This window comes from Kogia breviceps, chromosome 18 (genome assembly GCF_026419965.1).
Source record: "Kogia breviceps isolate mKogBre1 chromosome 18, mKogBre1 haplotype 1, whole genome shotgun sequence".
NCBI lineage: Eukaryota > Metazoa > Chordata > Mammalia > Artiodactyla > Physeteridae > Kogia > Kogia breviceps.
Genome location: NC_081327.1, coordinates 25,305,543 through 25,320,732, shown reverse-complemented (window position 1 = coordinate 25,320,732; position 15,190 = coordinate 25,305,543). Strand labels below are relative to the sequence as shown.

The window sequence follows — 15,190 nt, the reverse complement described above, 5'->3', positions numbered from 1 at the left end:
ATTTAAAGTATTCACAGCCTAATAAACTGGGTACCTTCAACTGCTACTTGAAATTTGCTCTACTGGACACACAGTTGAAGTATCTCATTTTACGCCTGTATCTGACTCATTTTATGTTAGCCTGTACCTGATACACTCAGTATGCTTAAAATGTTTTTCAGTTACAGACTTAAAATAAACCAAGGAAAAAGCCCAATCACTAAGTATATATAAAGTATTTATTTTATGCACATATTTATCTACAAAATTTACAGGAAATAAAACAATGCAGAATATATGGAATACCCTCTTAAAACTTCGTAGGAGCAGAGGGGTTTATTGCTGCAGTTCAAAGAGTGAAATTTATACACATGAAAGCCAAGATGAACACATTTAAGATAAACAGCAGCCTTGTTAAAAAGTTTTTTTGTCCTGTTTTTGAATTTTCAGCCTTATGCTAAATGAAATTTAAAAGATTGCTCGTGAAATAATTTAAACCTTTCAAAATCTTCTAATAAACAGGTAAAAGGCACCTCCAGTTCTTTAAAATATTTACAGCAATCCCAAAAGTTTAATTTTAAGGGCTGTTATAGTACATGTGGCTAATATGCATACACAGTATGTCATTAACACTCTAAACAGTAAGAACTGTAGACTCTAGTTTGTGGCACTGCTCCCAAGTTATCCCTGTGATGGTGTGGCTGGTCAACCACACCTGCACAATACTAGTGTACAGCGTGTCTACCACAGCATAAAATCCCATTATCTAAAACAATGACTATCAAATTCCCCAGACAATATATAATTTATAACTAAACTTGTCTATTCAGAAGCCTTTGGAGTGTTCTTAAAATCATTAAAAAAATATAAAGTATATTTAGCATTAAATGAAAACAAGGAACTGGAAAATATCACAACAGTGGCTGAAGTTCACTATCTAGTTTTGACAAAAACTGTTTCTCAAAACACCTATAATTTCTTATAACATAATGGAGATGAATTTTCCTTAGTCTAAGCTCAATCCGATGTTTTTCCTGCATTATGATTAAAAGAGAGGAGTGTAAGAGTGAAAGGTGCAGCTATACGTAATAGCTGGTTTTAAAGAGCTGTGGAGATGGCAAGCAGATGTTCCTAAAACACTGGTGCAGGAGAACAAAGTCCACATAACATTTCCTTTTTAACACTGGCATTGATTTGCTATTTACAGTAGTTTACAAAAATACATTATAAAAACTGGATGAGGTTCTGTTTCTAAGTTTAACTTAGTAACATACATACATACTTCATCTGCAAAAATCTTTGCAGGATCTGAAGTACTAAAGTGACACTAATACTGAAACACAAATAATCAAAGGTATCAAAGCACTGATTACACGAGTCATCACCATGAAGATAATCTGGGTAAATATTGCACATTTCTTGTCGGTTGTTGCTATGACGTTCACATATCCAACTGTAAAAAGCAATCCTTTACGGCTTTTTGCTGTATCAGTTTCTGAAGAAAGGTTGTTTTAAGTCCCATAACAATGAGTGCAGATTATCATTGAACATGAGGCCTAGGTTTCAAAATTAGTTTTCCTGTCTGTAAAAATAAAAAAAAAAAAAGTTTAAAAATATACAGTTCTATTAAGAACACCACCACTTATCTAGAAACCTTAAAGGGCATTAGAACACCCCTCTATATTTAGTCAAGATTAAGCAATTAATAATTGTTTTCAAAGTGTTCTTTGTGTAGAACTTTCTTCTAAGATCTTTAGTACTTTAAAACACACACATAAAATTTTTATTTTATGAATTCCCTATCCACTGGCTACCAGAAAATCAGCCAACCAACCCAGCGGATAAAATAAAATCCCAACTTATATAGATTAATTTATGCCTTACCATAAAACATAAATAAAACTATGTATTTGAACAAAAATTTTTCCCTTTTTCTAACATTAAAACTTTAATTTCCTCAAGTTGAAATGTAGACCAATGGTTGGAGCAATAGACACTCATACACTGCTGGTATTCAGTGTACATGGATACAACTCTTCTATAGGGCCGTCATATTTATCCAAAAAAAGCATATACCATATAATCCAAACAATTCCACTTCTAGGAATTTATCTGAAGGAAACTAGATGCAAGGGTAAAGACGTCCATTTAAGTGCTAATTCAGTATTCACTGAGTGCCCATGAATGTGCCAGACATTGTGAGATGCTAGGGACCCAGGAATGAACTAGACAAAGTTCCTTGTCCTCACGGAGCTTAAGTTCTAGTGAAAAATGCACAACAGATATAACATGCAAAGTGTGGACACAGGGGATTAAATTATGATGCGGCCATAAAGTGGGACAGTATGTAATTAAACAAAATGAAAGATCTTGAGATCATGCAGATAAAAAAACAGGCCAGGGACCTTTCACACAGTTAACCTTCAGTATATGGTGGCTCTTAAATCCTAATGTTGGGTCAAAGAAGCAGGTTTGAAAAATTCGTAACATCTTTTTATTTTTTTAATGGTTCTTTATAAACTTGATTATAACATCTTTCTTTTATAAAAGTAAATGAGAATACACAATAAAATATAAAACATGGTGATTATCTTTGGTTGGTAAAATTCTAGGTTGTTTTCAGAAACATACTTTATTGTCCTCAGGTCAAGTGTTGTCAGGATTCTGGCTCCCTCTCAATTCTCACTTTCACTTTATTTTTGGTAACTCCTTGATATCTTGGTAGAACTTTGATACTAATTTTTCTACTGTTTTACTGAGGTATAATTCATGCACAATAAAATGCTCAAATCTTGTGTAGTTTTATGAGTTTTGACAAATGTATATACCCATGTCACCACCACCCAGATCAAGCTACAGAACATCACCACCACTCAGAAAGTTCCTCCATGCTCCTTTCCAAGGTCAATGGTACCCCCAACTCCCTACATAACTGCTTACCACAGATTAATCTGCCTCTCTCTGATCTTTAAGTAAATGGAATCACACAGCGTGTTCTTTTTCATCTACTTCACTCAACGTGTTTCTGAAATTCATCAACATTACTGTTTCAGCAGCTTGTACCTTGCTATTACAATATAGAATGTATAGTATTCCACTGTATAAAAACATCATGGTTTTAATCCACTTTAAATCTATTTTAAATTACATAAGACATTAATGTAATCTCATTATAAAAAGTTCAAACAAGATGAGCTTAAAGTCATCCTTTCCATTCACCTCAAATACTAGCCCTCTTACAGAAGAAACCAGTTTTAACATGAATTCTTCCAGATTGTTTTCTATGGATTTACATTCATATATATGAATAAAAATTTGGTGCTTCTATCATGCTGATTGAGGGTAAAATATATCACTTGGGATTTGTTTTTAAATAACCTGATAACAGGGAAGGTTGGCAGGGGTACACATGAATTAAGAATGGCCATGAGGTGATACCTCATTGCAGTTCTGATTTGCATTTCTCTAGTAATTAGTGATGTTGAGCATCTTTTCATGTGTCTCTTGGCCATCTGTGTGTCTTTCTTGGTGAAATGCCTATTTAGGTCTTCTGCCATTTTTTAACTGGATTGTTTGTTTTTTTGATATTGAGCTGTTCGTATATTTTGGAGAGTAATCCCTTGTTGTTTCATTTGCAAATATTTTCTCCCATTCTGAGGGTTTTTTTGTCTTGTTTATGGTTTCCTTTGCTGTGCAAAAGCTTTTAAGTTTAAATAAGTCCTGTTTGCTTATTTTTGTTTTTATTTCCATTACTCTAGGAGGTAGGTCAAAAAAGATCTTGCTGTGGTTTATGTCAAAGAGTGTTTTTCCTATGTTTTCCTCTAGGAGTTTTATAGTGTCTGGTCTTACGTTTAAGTCTTTAATCCATTTGGAGTTTATTTTTGTATGTGGTGTTAGGGAGTGTTCTAATTTCATTCTTTTACATGTAGCTGTCCAGTTTCCCCAGCACCACTTATTGAAGAGGCTGTCTTTTCTCCAGTGTATGTTCTTGCCTCCTTTGTCATAAACTAGGTGCCCATCTGTGTGTGGGTTTATCTCTGGGCAAAAATCTAGAAACAGGGCTTCCCTGGTGGCGCAGTGGTTGGGAGTCTGCCTGCCGATGCAGGGGACGCGGGTTCGTGCCCCGGTCTGGGAAGATCCCACGTGCCGTGGAGTGGCTGGGCCCGTGAGCCATGGCCGCTGAGCCTGCGCATCTGGAGCCTGTGCTCCGCAACAGGATAGGCCACAGCAGTGAGAGGCCCGCGTACCGCAAAAAGAAAAAAAAAAAAAAAAAAAAACTAGAAACAATAAAAGCTGGAAAGGGTGTGGTGAAAAGGGAACCCTCCTGCACTGTCGGTAGGAATGTAAATTGATACAACCACTATGGAAAACAGTATCGAGGTTCCTTAGAAAACTAAAAATAGAACTACCATATGACCCAGCAATCCCACTACTGGGCATATACACTGAGAAAACCATGATTCAAAAAGAGACACGTACGACAATGTTCATTGCAGCACTATTTACAATAGCCAGGGCATGGAACTAACTTAAATGTCCATCGACAAATGAATGGATAAAGATGTGGCACATATATACAATGGAATATTACTCAGCCATACAAAGAAACAAAATTGAGTTATTTGTAGTGAGATGGATAGACCCAGAGTCTGTCATACAGAGTGAAGTCAGTCAGAAACAGAAAAACAAATATTATAAGATAACGCATATATATAGAATCTAAAAAAAAAAAAAAACTGTACGGATGAACCTAGTTGCAGGGCAGGAATAAACACATATATGTGGAACCTAGAAAAATGGTACAGATGAACCAGTTTGCAGGGCAGAAATTGAGACACAGATGTAGTGAACAAACCTATGGACACCAAGGGGGGAAAAGCAGCAGCAGGTGGGGGTGGGGGTGTGATGAATCGGGAGATTGGGATTGACATGTATACACTGATGTGTATAAAATGGATGACTAATAAGAACCAGCTGTATAAAAAGATAAATTAAACAAAATTCAAAAAAACAAGGCTTTGAATACATTTCAGGGAAGAGGAAAGCACCAAAATAGGAAATATTCAAATCTGTCTAACTATTTGAAATGGTAATGATTTCACCTTCTAATTATGAAAATAAAGCACCATTAAAAAAAATTAACTTAGGAAAAAAAAAAGGCAGGGCAGGAATAAAGAGGTAGACATGGCGGGGGCTTTCCTGGTGGCGCAGTGATTAAGAATCCACCTGCCAACGCAGGGTACATGGGTTCGAGCCCTGGTCTGGGAGGATCCCACGTGCCACAGAGCAACTAAGCCCGCACACCACAACTACTGAGCCTGCACTCTAGAGGCCACGAGCCACAACTACTGAGCCCATACGCCACAACTACTGAAGCCTGCGTGCCTAGAGCCTGTGCTCTGCAACAAAAGAAGCCACCACAATGAGAAGCCCACGCACCACAAGGAAGAGTAGCCCCCACTCACTGCACCTAGAGAAAGCCCATGCACAGCAACAAAAACCCAACGCAGCCAAAATAAATAAAACAAAAGTAAATTTAAAAAAAAAGAGAGACATAGAAAATGGACTTGAGGACGAGGGATGGGAGGGCGAAGCTGGAGCAAAGTAAAAGTAGCATCGACATATATACACTACCAAATGTAAAATAGTTGGCTGGCGGGAAGCAGCAGCGTAGCACAGGGAGATCAGCTCTCGGCTTTGCGATGACCTAGAGCGGTGGATAGGGAGGAGGGGAGGGAGGCCCAAGAGGGAGGGGATATGGGGACATGTGTATGCACATGGCTGATTCGCTTTGTTGTGCAACAGAAACTAACACAGTATTGTGAAGCGATTTTACTGCAATAAACATTAAAAAAAAAAAAAAAGAATGGCCATGAGTTGATTTACTGTCGACACTGGCCGATGATACATGGGAAGTTCATTTAGCTCTTCTCTTTGCTTTTTTATGTTTGGAAATTTACATAATTAAAACTTTTTTTAAAAAGGTACCAAACTGACCATATTGTTTGATAATTTACTTTGCTAATTTGCTCCTAACATTATGTCTTCGAGATACTTCCATGTCCATAATTATAGATTTACTTCTGATTTCCTATGATGTGGCTTTACCACACCCTATTTTACCACTGTTGAGAAACAGAAATTATTTCCATTTTTTTCACTACTGCTAAGGATATTACAATGAACAATCTTGTACTTGCCTCCTTGAGTACACGTGTGATGGTCCCCCCAACCAGGGTAGTTGGGGGAAAAGTAGAATAGTTAGGTCATGAGACATGCACATATTACATGTTATAAGAATGATGAAAATTGCCCTTCAGAATGGCTGCATCAATGTATATCCCTGACAAGCAGTGTATGGCTGCATCATTTCACAATACTGGAGTTATTTAATCGTTACTAATCTGACAGGTAATACAAATGAACTCAGTTTTACTTTGCATTTCCCTGATTACAAAATGAGGCTCTCCAGTCTCTACATGTTTATTGGCCATTTGTATTTCCATTTCTGTGATACGACTTACCTTTTCCATTTAAAAAATGTACTATTTGTCTTTTTATTATTGATTTTTAATAGGTCTTCAAACATTCTGGATACTACCCTCTATTAGGTACCTTACAAATGATTTCTTCTAATTACTGCTTAACTTCTTGTCTTCTGCTGTACAAAATCTTCAAATGTTGGTGCAATTAAATGTATCCAACTTCTTCCATTATGGCATTTCTGTTTCGTGACTTAAAAAGATGTTTTCCTATCCCAAGGTTATAAACATATTCTCCTGTATTTTCTTCTAATGCTTTTATGGTGGGATGTATATGTCTTTTTAAATCTATTTAAGACTTTACCTGGAATTTAGGTTTTTTAATTGACGTGAGGTAGAGATCTAAATTCATCTTTTTCCAAATGAAGAGAGAACTGTCTCAATACTATAAATAGCCTATTTCTTCCCTTCTGACTTGAAAGACTACGCTTATCTTCTACTAATTTTTAAAAAAATCAAAGTGTTTAATCATTATTCTCTTCCACTGATCCAGTTGTCTTCCTGCCCTAATACTTTTTTTGGCTTTTTATTCTAATTTTCTATACTGGGTAGGTATTACTTAATAGTTTTTTAAGTTGAAGGTAAAAATGCTTTTATAAATAAATCAAAATTGTGAGACATTCTTATATTGATATGTGATCAACTTTTAAAAATACGGTACGTTCATACATCCACAGTCCGTCATTTAATCTATGACTCTATATAAAATCCTACATATGGAACAGTGTGAGATACATAAGAGTAGTTTACAAAACCAACTACCACTGAGCCATTTTTGGCCAATAATGGCCACTGTATTTTTTTGAATATAAGATAGCTTCAATTAGAAGATGGATCATGACTTTATGTCATTAAGATTAAACTCTCAACTCTACCCATTTAATTGTAAGACACCATTGATTATTAGATGCATGTCAATCTTCAGAGATGTTACAATGTAAAAAAAAAAGTGTCTTAGAATCAATGTTACAACGAATATCCCCCCCTACTAATTCCATGGAGACAATTTATTGTTAATAAAATGTTTGTTTTACTTAAGCCAAAACAGTCAGTCCTTTCACATGTTTCTATAGTTTTCTAATGAAAATACTTACATCATCACAAGACATGTTGTACTCTGCTAATACAGTTCGACATCGAGCAGCTATACTGAATAAATGTGGTCAAAGGAAAATTTATATTTGAAGAGTAAGCTTTTAAAATCACCTAGAGATTGAGAAGGTGGTTTAATTTAGTTCAGAGAATAAAACTCAATTCATGGTAAAGGATACATTGACGGTGCAACTACTCTCTTGTGTATTCCAGCAAAGAACAAGCCTATTAGAGTGATACAGCTAATGGTGAAAAATGGATGGTTCCATAATGATGTGAAGAAGGACACCTGTAAAAGAGGTGGAAATATAAAAATGTTAAAAATCTTAGAATATTGATTCCTACCTCCCCACTTGTGCATGAATGTATATAACATTTAATTATCTAAAATATGAGAATTTGGAAAAGTTCCCTGGTGGCCTAGTGGTTAGGATTCTGGGCTCTCACTCCTGTGGCCTGGGTTCAATCCATAGTCAGGGAACTGAGATCCCACAAGCTGCGTGGCATGCCCCCCCCCCCCAAAAAAAAACAAAACAGATAAAGTATGAGAATCTGGAGACTTCCAAAAATCCTAGTTATATTGCTATACTATGAAAATTAAAATAATGTATGTTTTATATCTTCAGTGTAGCAAGACAATGTAGCAATATTCCCTCCATTCATTCCAAATGCTTCAACCATTAAAAATTTACTCCTATAATAAAAAAACACCCTACCAAAAATATTTACGGAACTCTTCCTAGTGAGAAGTACTTTAAAAAGCAGAAGATTACAAGTTCCATGATAAAAGGGACACTGTCGTAGGCATCATTATTCTCCCAACACCTGAAACAGCACTTGGCAAATATAGGTGCTCAACAAATATTGTTGAATGAATGAAGATGAGGCCTCTGATTCTCAATGAAAACACAAGTCAGACGTGATCTGGTTATCTTCCCTGTTAAAAAGCAGAGGTGAGCAAACTCTGCCGTTCATAACCTGGTCTCAGTTTAATTATCTCCTGTCACACTTGCACACTTATGCTCCTATTTTCCTTTTCTCCTCTTCACCTGGCTAGTTCCTACATATCCTTGTTAAGAGTCAGTTCCAGCATCACCCTTTCTCTTTGAAAGAGGCAAAAACATGAGTTTGGTTTTGAAGCTACTAGATGTAGATGGCCACAGAACATCCCAGCAGGGGAAAATGATTAGTAGCTATCCATAAAAAACTAGAGTTCAAGAGAAACAAAGGGCTAATTTAAGATCTGAGAAGAATCAGTTGACAGTAGAAAACAGAAGCATACATAATTCTAAGAGCAGGTAGAGGCACAACGGTACAGGATCCAGGATTGGAACAAGAGTAGGCACCGAAGCCAGACTACTGAGGAATCGGAATGTGGACTGAGAAGACAAGTATTTAGAGTCTAGAAAAAGAAATCGAACGGACTAGAAACTAAATGGGAGCAACAGAACCAAGCTAAGGGCATCTGTGCTCCACTCTCATAAGATATGTGTACCTGTTTCAAGACAGAGAACTAAATTTATGAAGAGCACTGGCCTAGCATGGTACTGGTTAGATAAATTTGTCAAATGAAGAGATGACAGGTTGAAAACATCAGGAGGGAAGAAGCTCCCAGAAGGACAAGATCCTGAAGAAAGTTTAATATTCCAGAGTAATGTCTTCTTAAACCTTTGAGGACAGTTTAATTCCCACAGGAATTATGTGCCTATGTTTTATGTGCCCTGCACAAGATCAGCACATACAGTGTTTCAATTTTAATTAGACCAGTCAGTATCAGCCTTCCTTCCTCCATGGCAACAATCAACTGCATCCAGGGAACAGTTTCCTCCTTATAGTTCAGGCATTCGTGTACTTTCCAGTTTGCCATACTCCTTCTCTCCTTGTGTTCTTCCAGCTAGCCACTGGCTTTTGAGTTCCAAGTCCTCTTACAGACAATTGCTATTCAAAACTCTTGTCAGGTTTGAGGTTATTAAATAGTGAAATATAAAGAGCCAACCCTTAAGCTAATAGTTATATTCTCACCTAATTTAGAAAATTATATTAACTACAGAGTTTGGGGCCTATTTCAAATTACATTTAATTCTGTGTTTTATTAAGATCTCAACTAGCTGAAATCAGCTTATATTTTTCACAATTAGAAGTCAGATTCATTTCCCAAGATAGACCTTTTTTAATCTTCTTGCCAGCCTCCTTCACTCTTCCCCTAAAGATGAGTACCAAGCGCAGCCTTAAGATCAGATTCTTATAAATGAACATACAGGAGAGTTTCCTATCCATCATAAAAACCCCTCTCTTAACATGAGATCCCATCACCAACCTCCCCTGCTTCCTATTCTTTTATATCTCCACCCCAGCGGGTAGAGTCGGGGAGACTAGATGGTAAATAACCCCCTGGCTGTCTGAACTGCCATTTAGACTGCGGACAAAAGCCTTATTATTAGGTTTTTCTTTTGCATAACCCAAAAGGTTGTAAATAAAGCTACTGGAAGTAGTATACCTAATTATAGTTTAAAAGGGGAAGTAGGGTTAAATTTGTGAAAACTACAACATCATTATTACCTAAATAAACCTGAAATGGGGGGAAAAAACTTCACTGAAAAATTGAAGACAATTACTTCCCTAATAAAAAAGCCCAAGTTTGAAATTAAGGTACAAGTTGGTAGAAAGAGATAGAAATTTGAGAAACATGCTACCAGCTTTCATCAAAGGATGCTTCAAGAAATAACATTATGAAATCTGTTATTGCATTTGGTACAGGAATATTTTTAGTGCCCAGTGGGAGATCTCTCAGTGTTTCTTATATTAAACTTCAGGCAGAATTTTTTTTTTTAAAGATAAATGCTGAGAAAGAAAACCTTTGCTAGCTTAAAGAACTTACACATGTGTTCTCACAGATAATGGAAACCATGGAACTAGCTGTGACTTTAGAGACTAATTTAAAACTCAACCCTGGCAATTCTGCTGGCCCACAGGGCCTATGATATCAGTGACCTGGTTTCCTTCCTGGTTTTGACCTTGTAGTCTGTTTTTACTGGTCTTGACTGTTTATTACATTTACATTTGCTATTTTATCATAATGTTTCCTGCAAAGTCATCTTGAATGCTTTATGAGATGAGGAAAGGAATTAACAAAGATAACTCATAGAAGAAAATGTTGTTTTATAATTTTTAAAAGCTGGCACTGATGACACTAAATGAACAAAACAGAACAAAGACAATGTTTACACTGAAATATGTAAAAATGAGATATGTAAAAACTGTACACAAGTTCAGAAATGAATGAGAAGTAATATAAGTAAGGTAGTATTTCTTAGGCCTTTTTCTCTGCAAAGATACTTAACCCACAGCAGCCAGCCAAAGTTTTTCTCAAGCAAATTAAGATAAAGCGTATTTTTAATACAATGATTAATATCACTACTAGTACCAATAGATTGCATTTGATTAATACTTTACAAAGAACAAAGCACTGCTATATCCACTGTCTCAATCTGTTAAAGATTTTAAATCAAAACTTCTACCTTTTGCGTCTCGGGATCTATTAACCAGTTCCAGGCACCAGTAGCTGTACAGACAGATACCACTATAAGAAGCACTGATGAAAGATAAACATGAAATTAGTAAGGAAATAAGCTATTAATATGATACTACCACCAGTTCTTAATAAATGACAGCCAAAGGATGCAGCACTTCATTAAATGGAAAATGTACTCCACTCAGGACTTAGGAGACTTGCCGTATGACCTTGAGGAATTCTCTGAAACAATGTGAACCTTAGTAACTGAGGAGGATACTGTCCCCCTTATTACTTTAGTCAGAATTTCTGAAGATTAATGAAATTAAAAGCACTAAGAACCAAGATGGTAAAACTTTCATGTAAGATTTTCTTATGTAACTTTCAATGTGCTTTACACTGATGTAACAGATCTAATAAATTCAAAACAAAAAACCACCCCCCAAAAACCTCTTTTTTTTAATGTAAACAAACCAAACAAAGACTCTTTCATGAATGCACTGAGAATTTGGACTAAAGACTTTTGCCTTGCAGACAACTGCTTGTTGTTGAATTAAACAAAGGTCAATGTCAGGAAGTGTGGAGCACACCAATCAGTATCAGATTTTCTTTAAGGGACTTAAGGAAGGTTGGGATAGAAATTATTGACAGTAGAAGTTCGAAAAAGTTTCTTTCTCCCCACTAAGCTAGAATTATTTTAGAAATTCTATATAGATCATATAGATCTATATAGATCTATATAGATTCTATATAGATCATAAATAAATTCTATATAGATCATAAATAAAACTTAAGAATATATGGTATTACTAAAAAATGAAGAAGGGGCACCAAGACCTAGTTAATATTCTGGAGACCAATCAGTTACTATCTTTCAGTTGGGATGCATACATTTTTCAAATGTAGAGATCAAGCTTCAAAGTGCAACATAAATATAGTAAAACTTTACCTAGAATTCGTGGTGATATACTTTTAGAAGAGGCAAATCATAGAAAAACAATCTCATTTTAGGTATTTAATAATACTCAAAATTTCAAACTTATATTCTCAGCTCAGAACAAATTAAACTCAGTTTCTTATAATTCTACATTTCCAATAAGAAACATGCTAAAGTATACAAATTTTTTTTTTTTAATGAAGCAAAAGCAAAATCAAACCCACCAGAAGGGACCTCATACACATACTCTGGTACACTGAACAAGCTGAGGGCATTTGTATGTAAGCACTTAGACCCTGAATCAGAGAAAAAGCATGTTCATTACACTTTATAAGAAAGAAAAGCATCATATACATTTTAAAAGATTCTCAAGTGGGCTTCCCTGGTGGTGCAGTGGTTGAGAATCCGCCTGCCAATGCAGGGGACACGGGTTCGTGCCCCGGTCCAGGAAGATCCCACAGGCCGCGGAGCGGCTGGGCCCGTGAGCCATGGCCGCTGAGCCTGCGCGTCCGGAGCCTGTGCTCCGCAACGGGAGAGGCCACAACAGTGAGAGGCCCGCGTACCACCCAAAAAAAAAAAAAAAGTACTTCCCCAAGAAAAGTCCTGAACACCATTCCAACACATTAAAAAAAAAAAGATTCTCAAGTAACAGTGAAGCAAGGTTTTGGGGGTAATTCCTAGGTAAACTGGAGAACCTGAGAAAAATAATTACTTGTGAATTCTAACCAATCAGAATTCCTGTAGCATATGACTAAAACTTTGCAAATAGATTTAATAAAAATTACACAAAAAATCTCGACATAGGAGAAGACCCTTAACTTCAATAGGGCTCTTCAATTTGGTCCCACAAAGTAAATTACACTTCAAAATAAAATATGTCCTCAACATGTGCTGCTGTACTTCCTTCTTCGCAGAAATTAAATTTCAGCAAGGAAGAGCCAAGAAATTAAGACTGTCCCAACATAAATTAGGAAAGTATTTTGCTTATTGAGGTCATCACTTGTATATTCGTCTGTATTTCCTACATATTTCCATGGGGCAATAACCACAATTCTTTCAAATAATATTTTACAGCACTCGTTGAATATTAATTTTCCTTAACAAACTTTATTTCAATAGTTTGTAGGCAGAATTGTAAAACTGCTAAACAGACTACTGAAATTTTTATTACGTATGCTGGTTATCAAATTTGTAATATTTGTTTAAAAGTATATGCATTTTAATGTAAAAATAAAAATTCAACCACACAAAATAGACTATTCTCTTAGGGTTGTCAGTTTTTCTTAAAATTTTTTATAATGCCATTATTTACAATGTTAAAATAAATGTAAAACTGTCCAAATGAAAGGGAATCTTATGGTTTAATAAAGATTTGCAAGCATTTGTAAAACAAAAGTTTTACAGAGAAGCAGGGCTTCCCTGGTGGCGCAGTGGTTGAGAGTCCGCCTGCCCATGCAGGGAACACAGGTTCGTGCCCCGGTCCGGGAAGATGCCACACGCTGTGGAGCGGCTGACCCCGTTGGCCATGACCGCTGAGCCTGCGCGTCCGGAGCCTGTGCTCCGCAACGGGAGAGACCACAACAGTGAGAGGCCCGCGTTTTCCAGAGAAGCAAATCATTGCTAGGCAGGAATAAAAGTATCAATTTTCAGTTTATTTTCCCTTAAAAAACATCCAGGCACTTACTTCTCCAACGTCCAGTGGCAGGTTGCAAACAATGAATATATTCAGTAAGTCTCCTCTCAAAAGCCTTGAGATCTAGGTAAAAAGATTTCAATTTTCTAATTAGCTACTCTTACTAGTTTGAATCTATTAAGATGAATTTTAGGTACTCTGCTTCAGGTCTTGCACACCAACTTACATGTATCACTGCACTGTTTACTTCTTTACTATGACAGCTTTAAGCACTTGACAAATACATTAGGTTTCTTTAATTCCAATTTCACATATAAGGAAACTGGCCGATTCACTTTTAGAAGCGTCATAAAATGGTATGTGGAAAATCAACAGCAGCCTCAGCCGGTGCCAAAAGCTAGAAATTTGGGGGTTGCAAATAAAGGATCAAAATCAGGTCGAGTTTTAATTCCGTTGGAACCAAGAACTCCCTATTAGACAGAACAACGTTATTACCTAACACCGAAGTCTTCGAAGTCAATTTGAACGCAATTACCCGATTCCGATTTCCAGCCCTTGTATTTAATTAATGGCTACGCTTTCAGTCTGGACTTCTGATACGGCTAACAGGTGGGTATGCAAAGACGCTCCCCTTTCCTCCCTCCCAAGAGGTTACAGTTGATCTTCATGGCACTTCTGGAGCGCCGACGCCTGGTTGCACAACACAGGGGCGTCCAAGATACTCCCTCTGAATGAGCAAGGTGGGTTATCACTTTCAGTTGCGTTTTTGAACTTTAGAAAAGGAGACCAAGAGGCACTCCCTTACCCCAGCAGTTACCAGAAACCACGGCAGAAATCAGGGCTACAATTCATGTAGTTATCAGAAAAAAATAAAGTGAGTTAGCATGCTACAAGGCACGAAGTAAAAATGTGTGCTAATGAATGAGAAATACAAGCTGCCCGGACGAGAAGCTACCTGGTCTAAGCTTGGGGAATAGAGGAACTGACGCAACGCCCCCCCACAAGCGCCGGCTAAGGCCACGCGCGCCGGAAGCAGCGACCGGCCGGATACGGCCGCCCCTTGGCCCCTGGACCGGCCCCCGCGCCCCCAGCTCCGGGCCCCGTCAGTCCATCCCTCGCAGCCTCCTCTCTCCGGACCAAGTTTCCACAATTCAGGCCCCTCCGGAGCCCCGCCAGCTTCCGGGAGAAGCCCGGAACCGGCCCAGGCGGCCCACCCTACCTTCCGCCTGCTCCAGCGAGTTCATGTCGAGCGGCAGCTCCGTTCACCGGCGCTGCCCCGTCAACATCGCAGCTCCGCTGCCCCCTCCCGGCCCGCAGCTCCAACTCCCACCTCTAACAGCTCCCCTGCCCCCCTCCTCTTCGCACCGCCCCTTGCCTAGACCCACTACGTTCATTGGACACTTCTGCCGGACCCCATAACTAAGACGGTTTTCTATTGGCTAGCTCCTGCATTGGCTCGAGACCTGGAGTTGGACGGTCAGCCAGAGGGGCCAAGA

At 37.7% G+C, this 15,190-nt stretch overlaps 1 protein-coding gene across 1 annotated transcript; it reads right to left on the bottom strand.

The window, feature by feature from the left end:
- Positions 1-200: 200 nt before the first annotated feature.
- CNEP1R1 (CTD nuclear envelope phosphatase 1 regulatory subunit 1) lies at positions 201-15,067 on the bottom strand. The gene is made up of 6 exons (XM_059043836.2): positions 14,914-15,067; positions 13,746-13,817; positions 11,132-11,205; positions 7,793-7,902; positions 7,616-7,670; positions 201-1,561 (listed from the first exon to the last, which is right to left on the bottom strand). The coding sequence occupies exons 1-6, from the start codon at positions 14,936-14,938 to the stop codon at positions 1,520-1,522; spliced, it is 378 nt and encodes a 125-aa protein (XP_058899819.1). The 5' UTR covers positions 14,939-15,067; the 3' UTR covers positions 201-1,519.
- Positions 15,068-15,190: the final 123 nt, after the last annotated feature.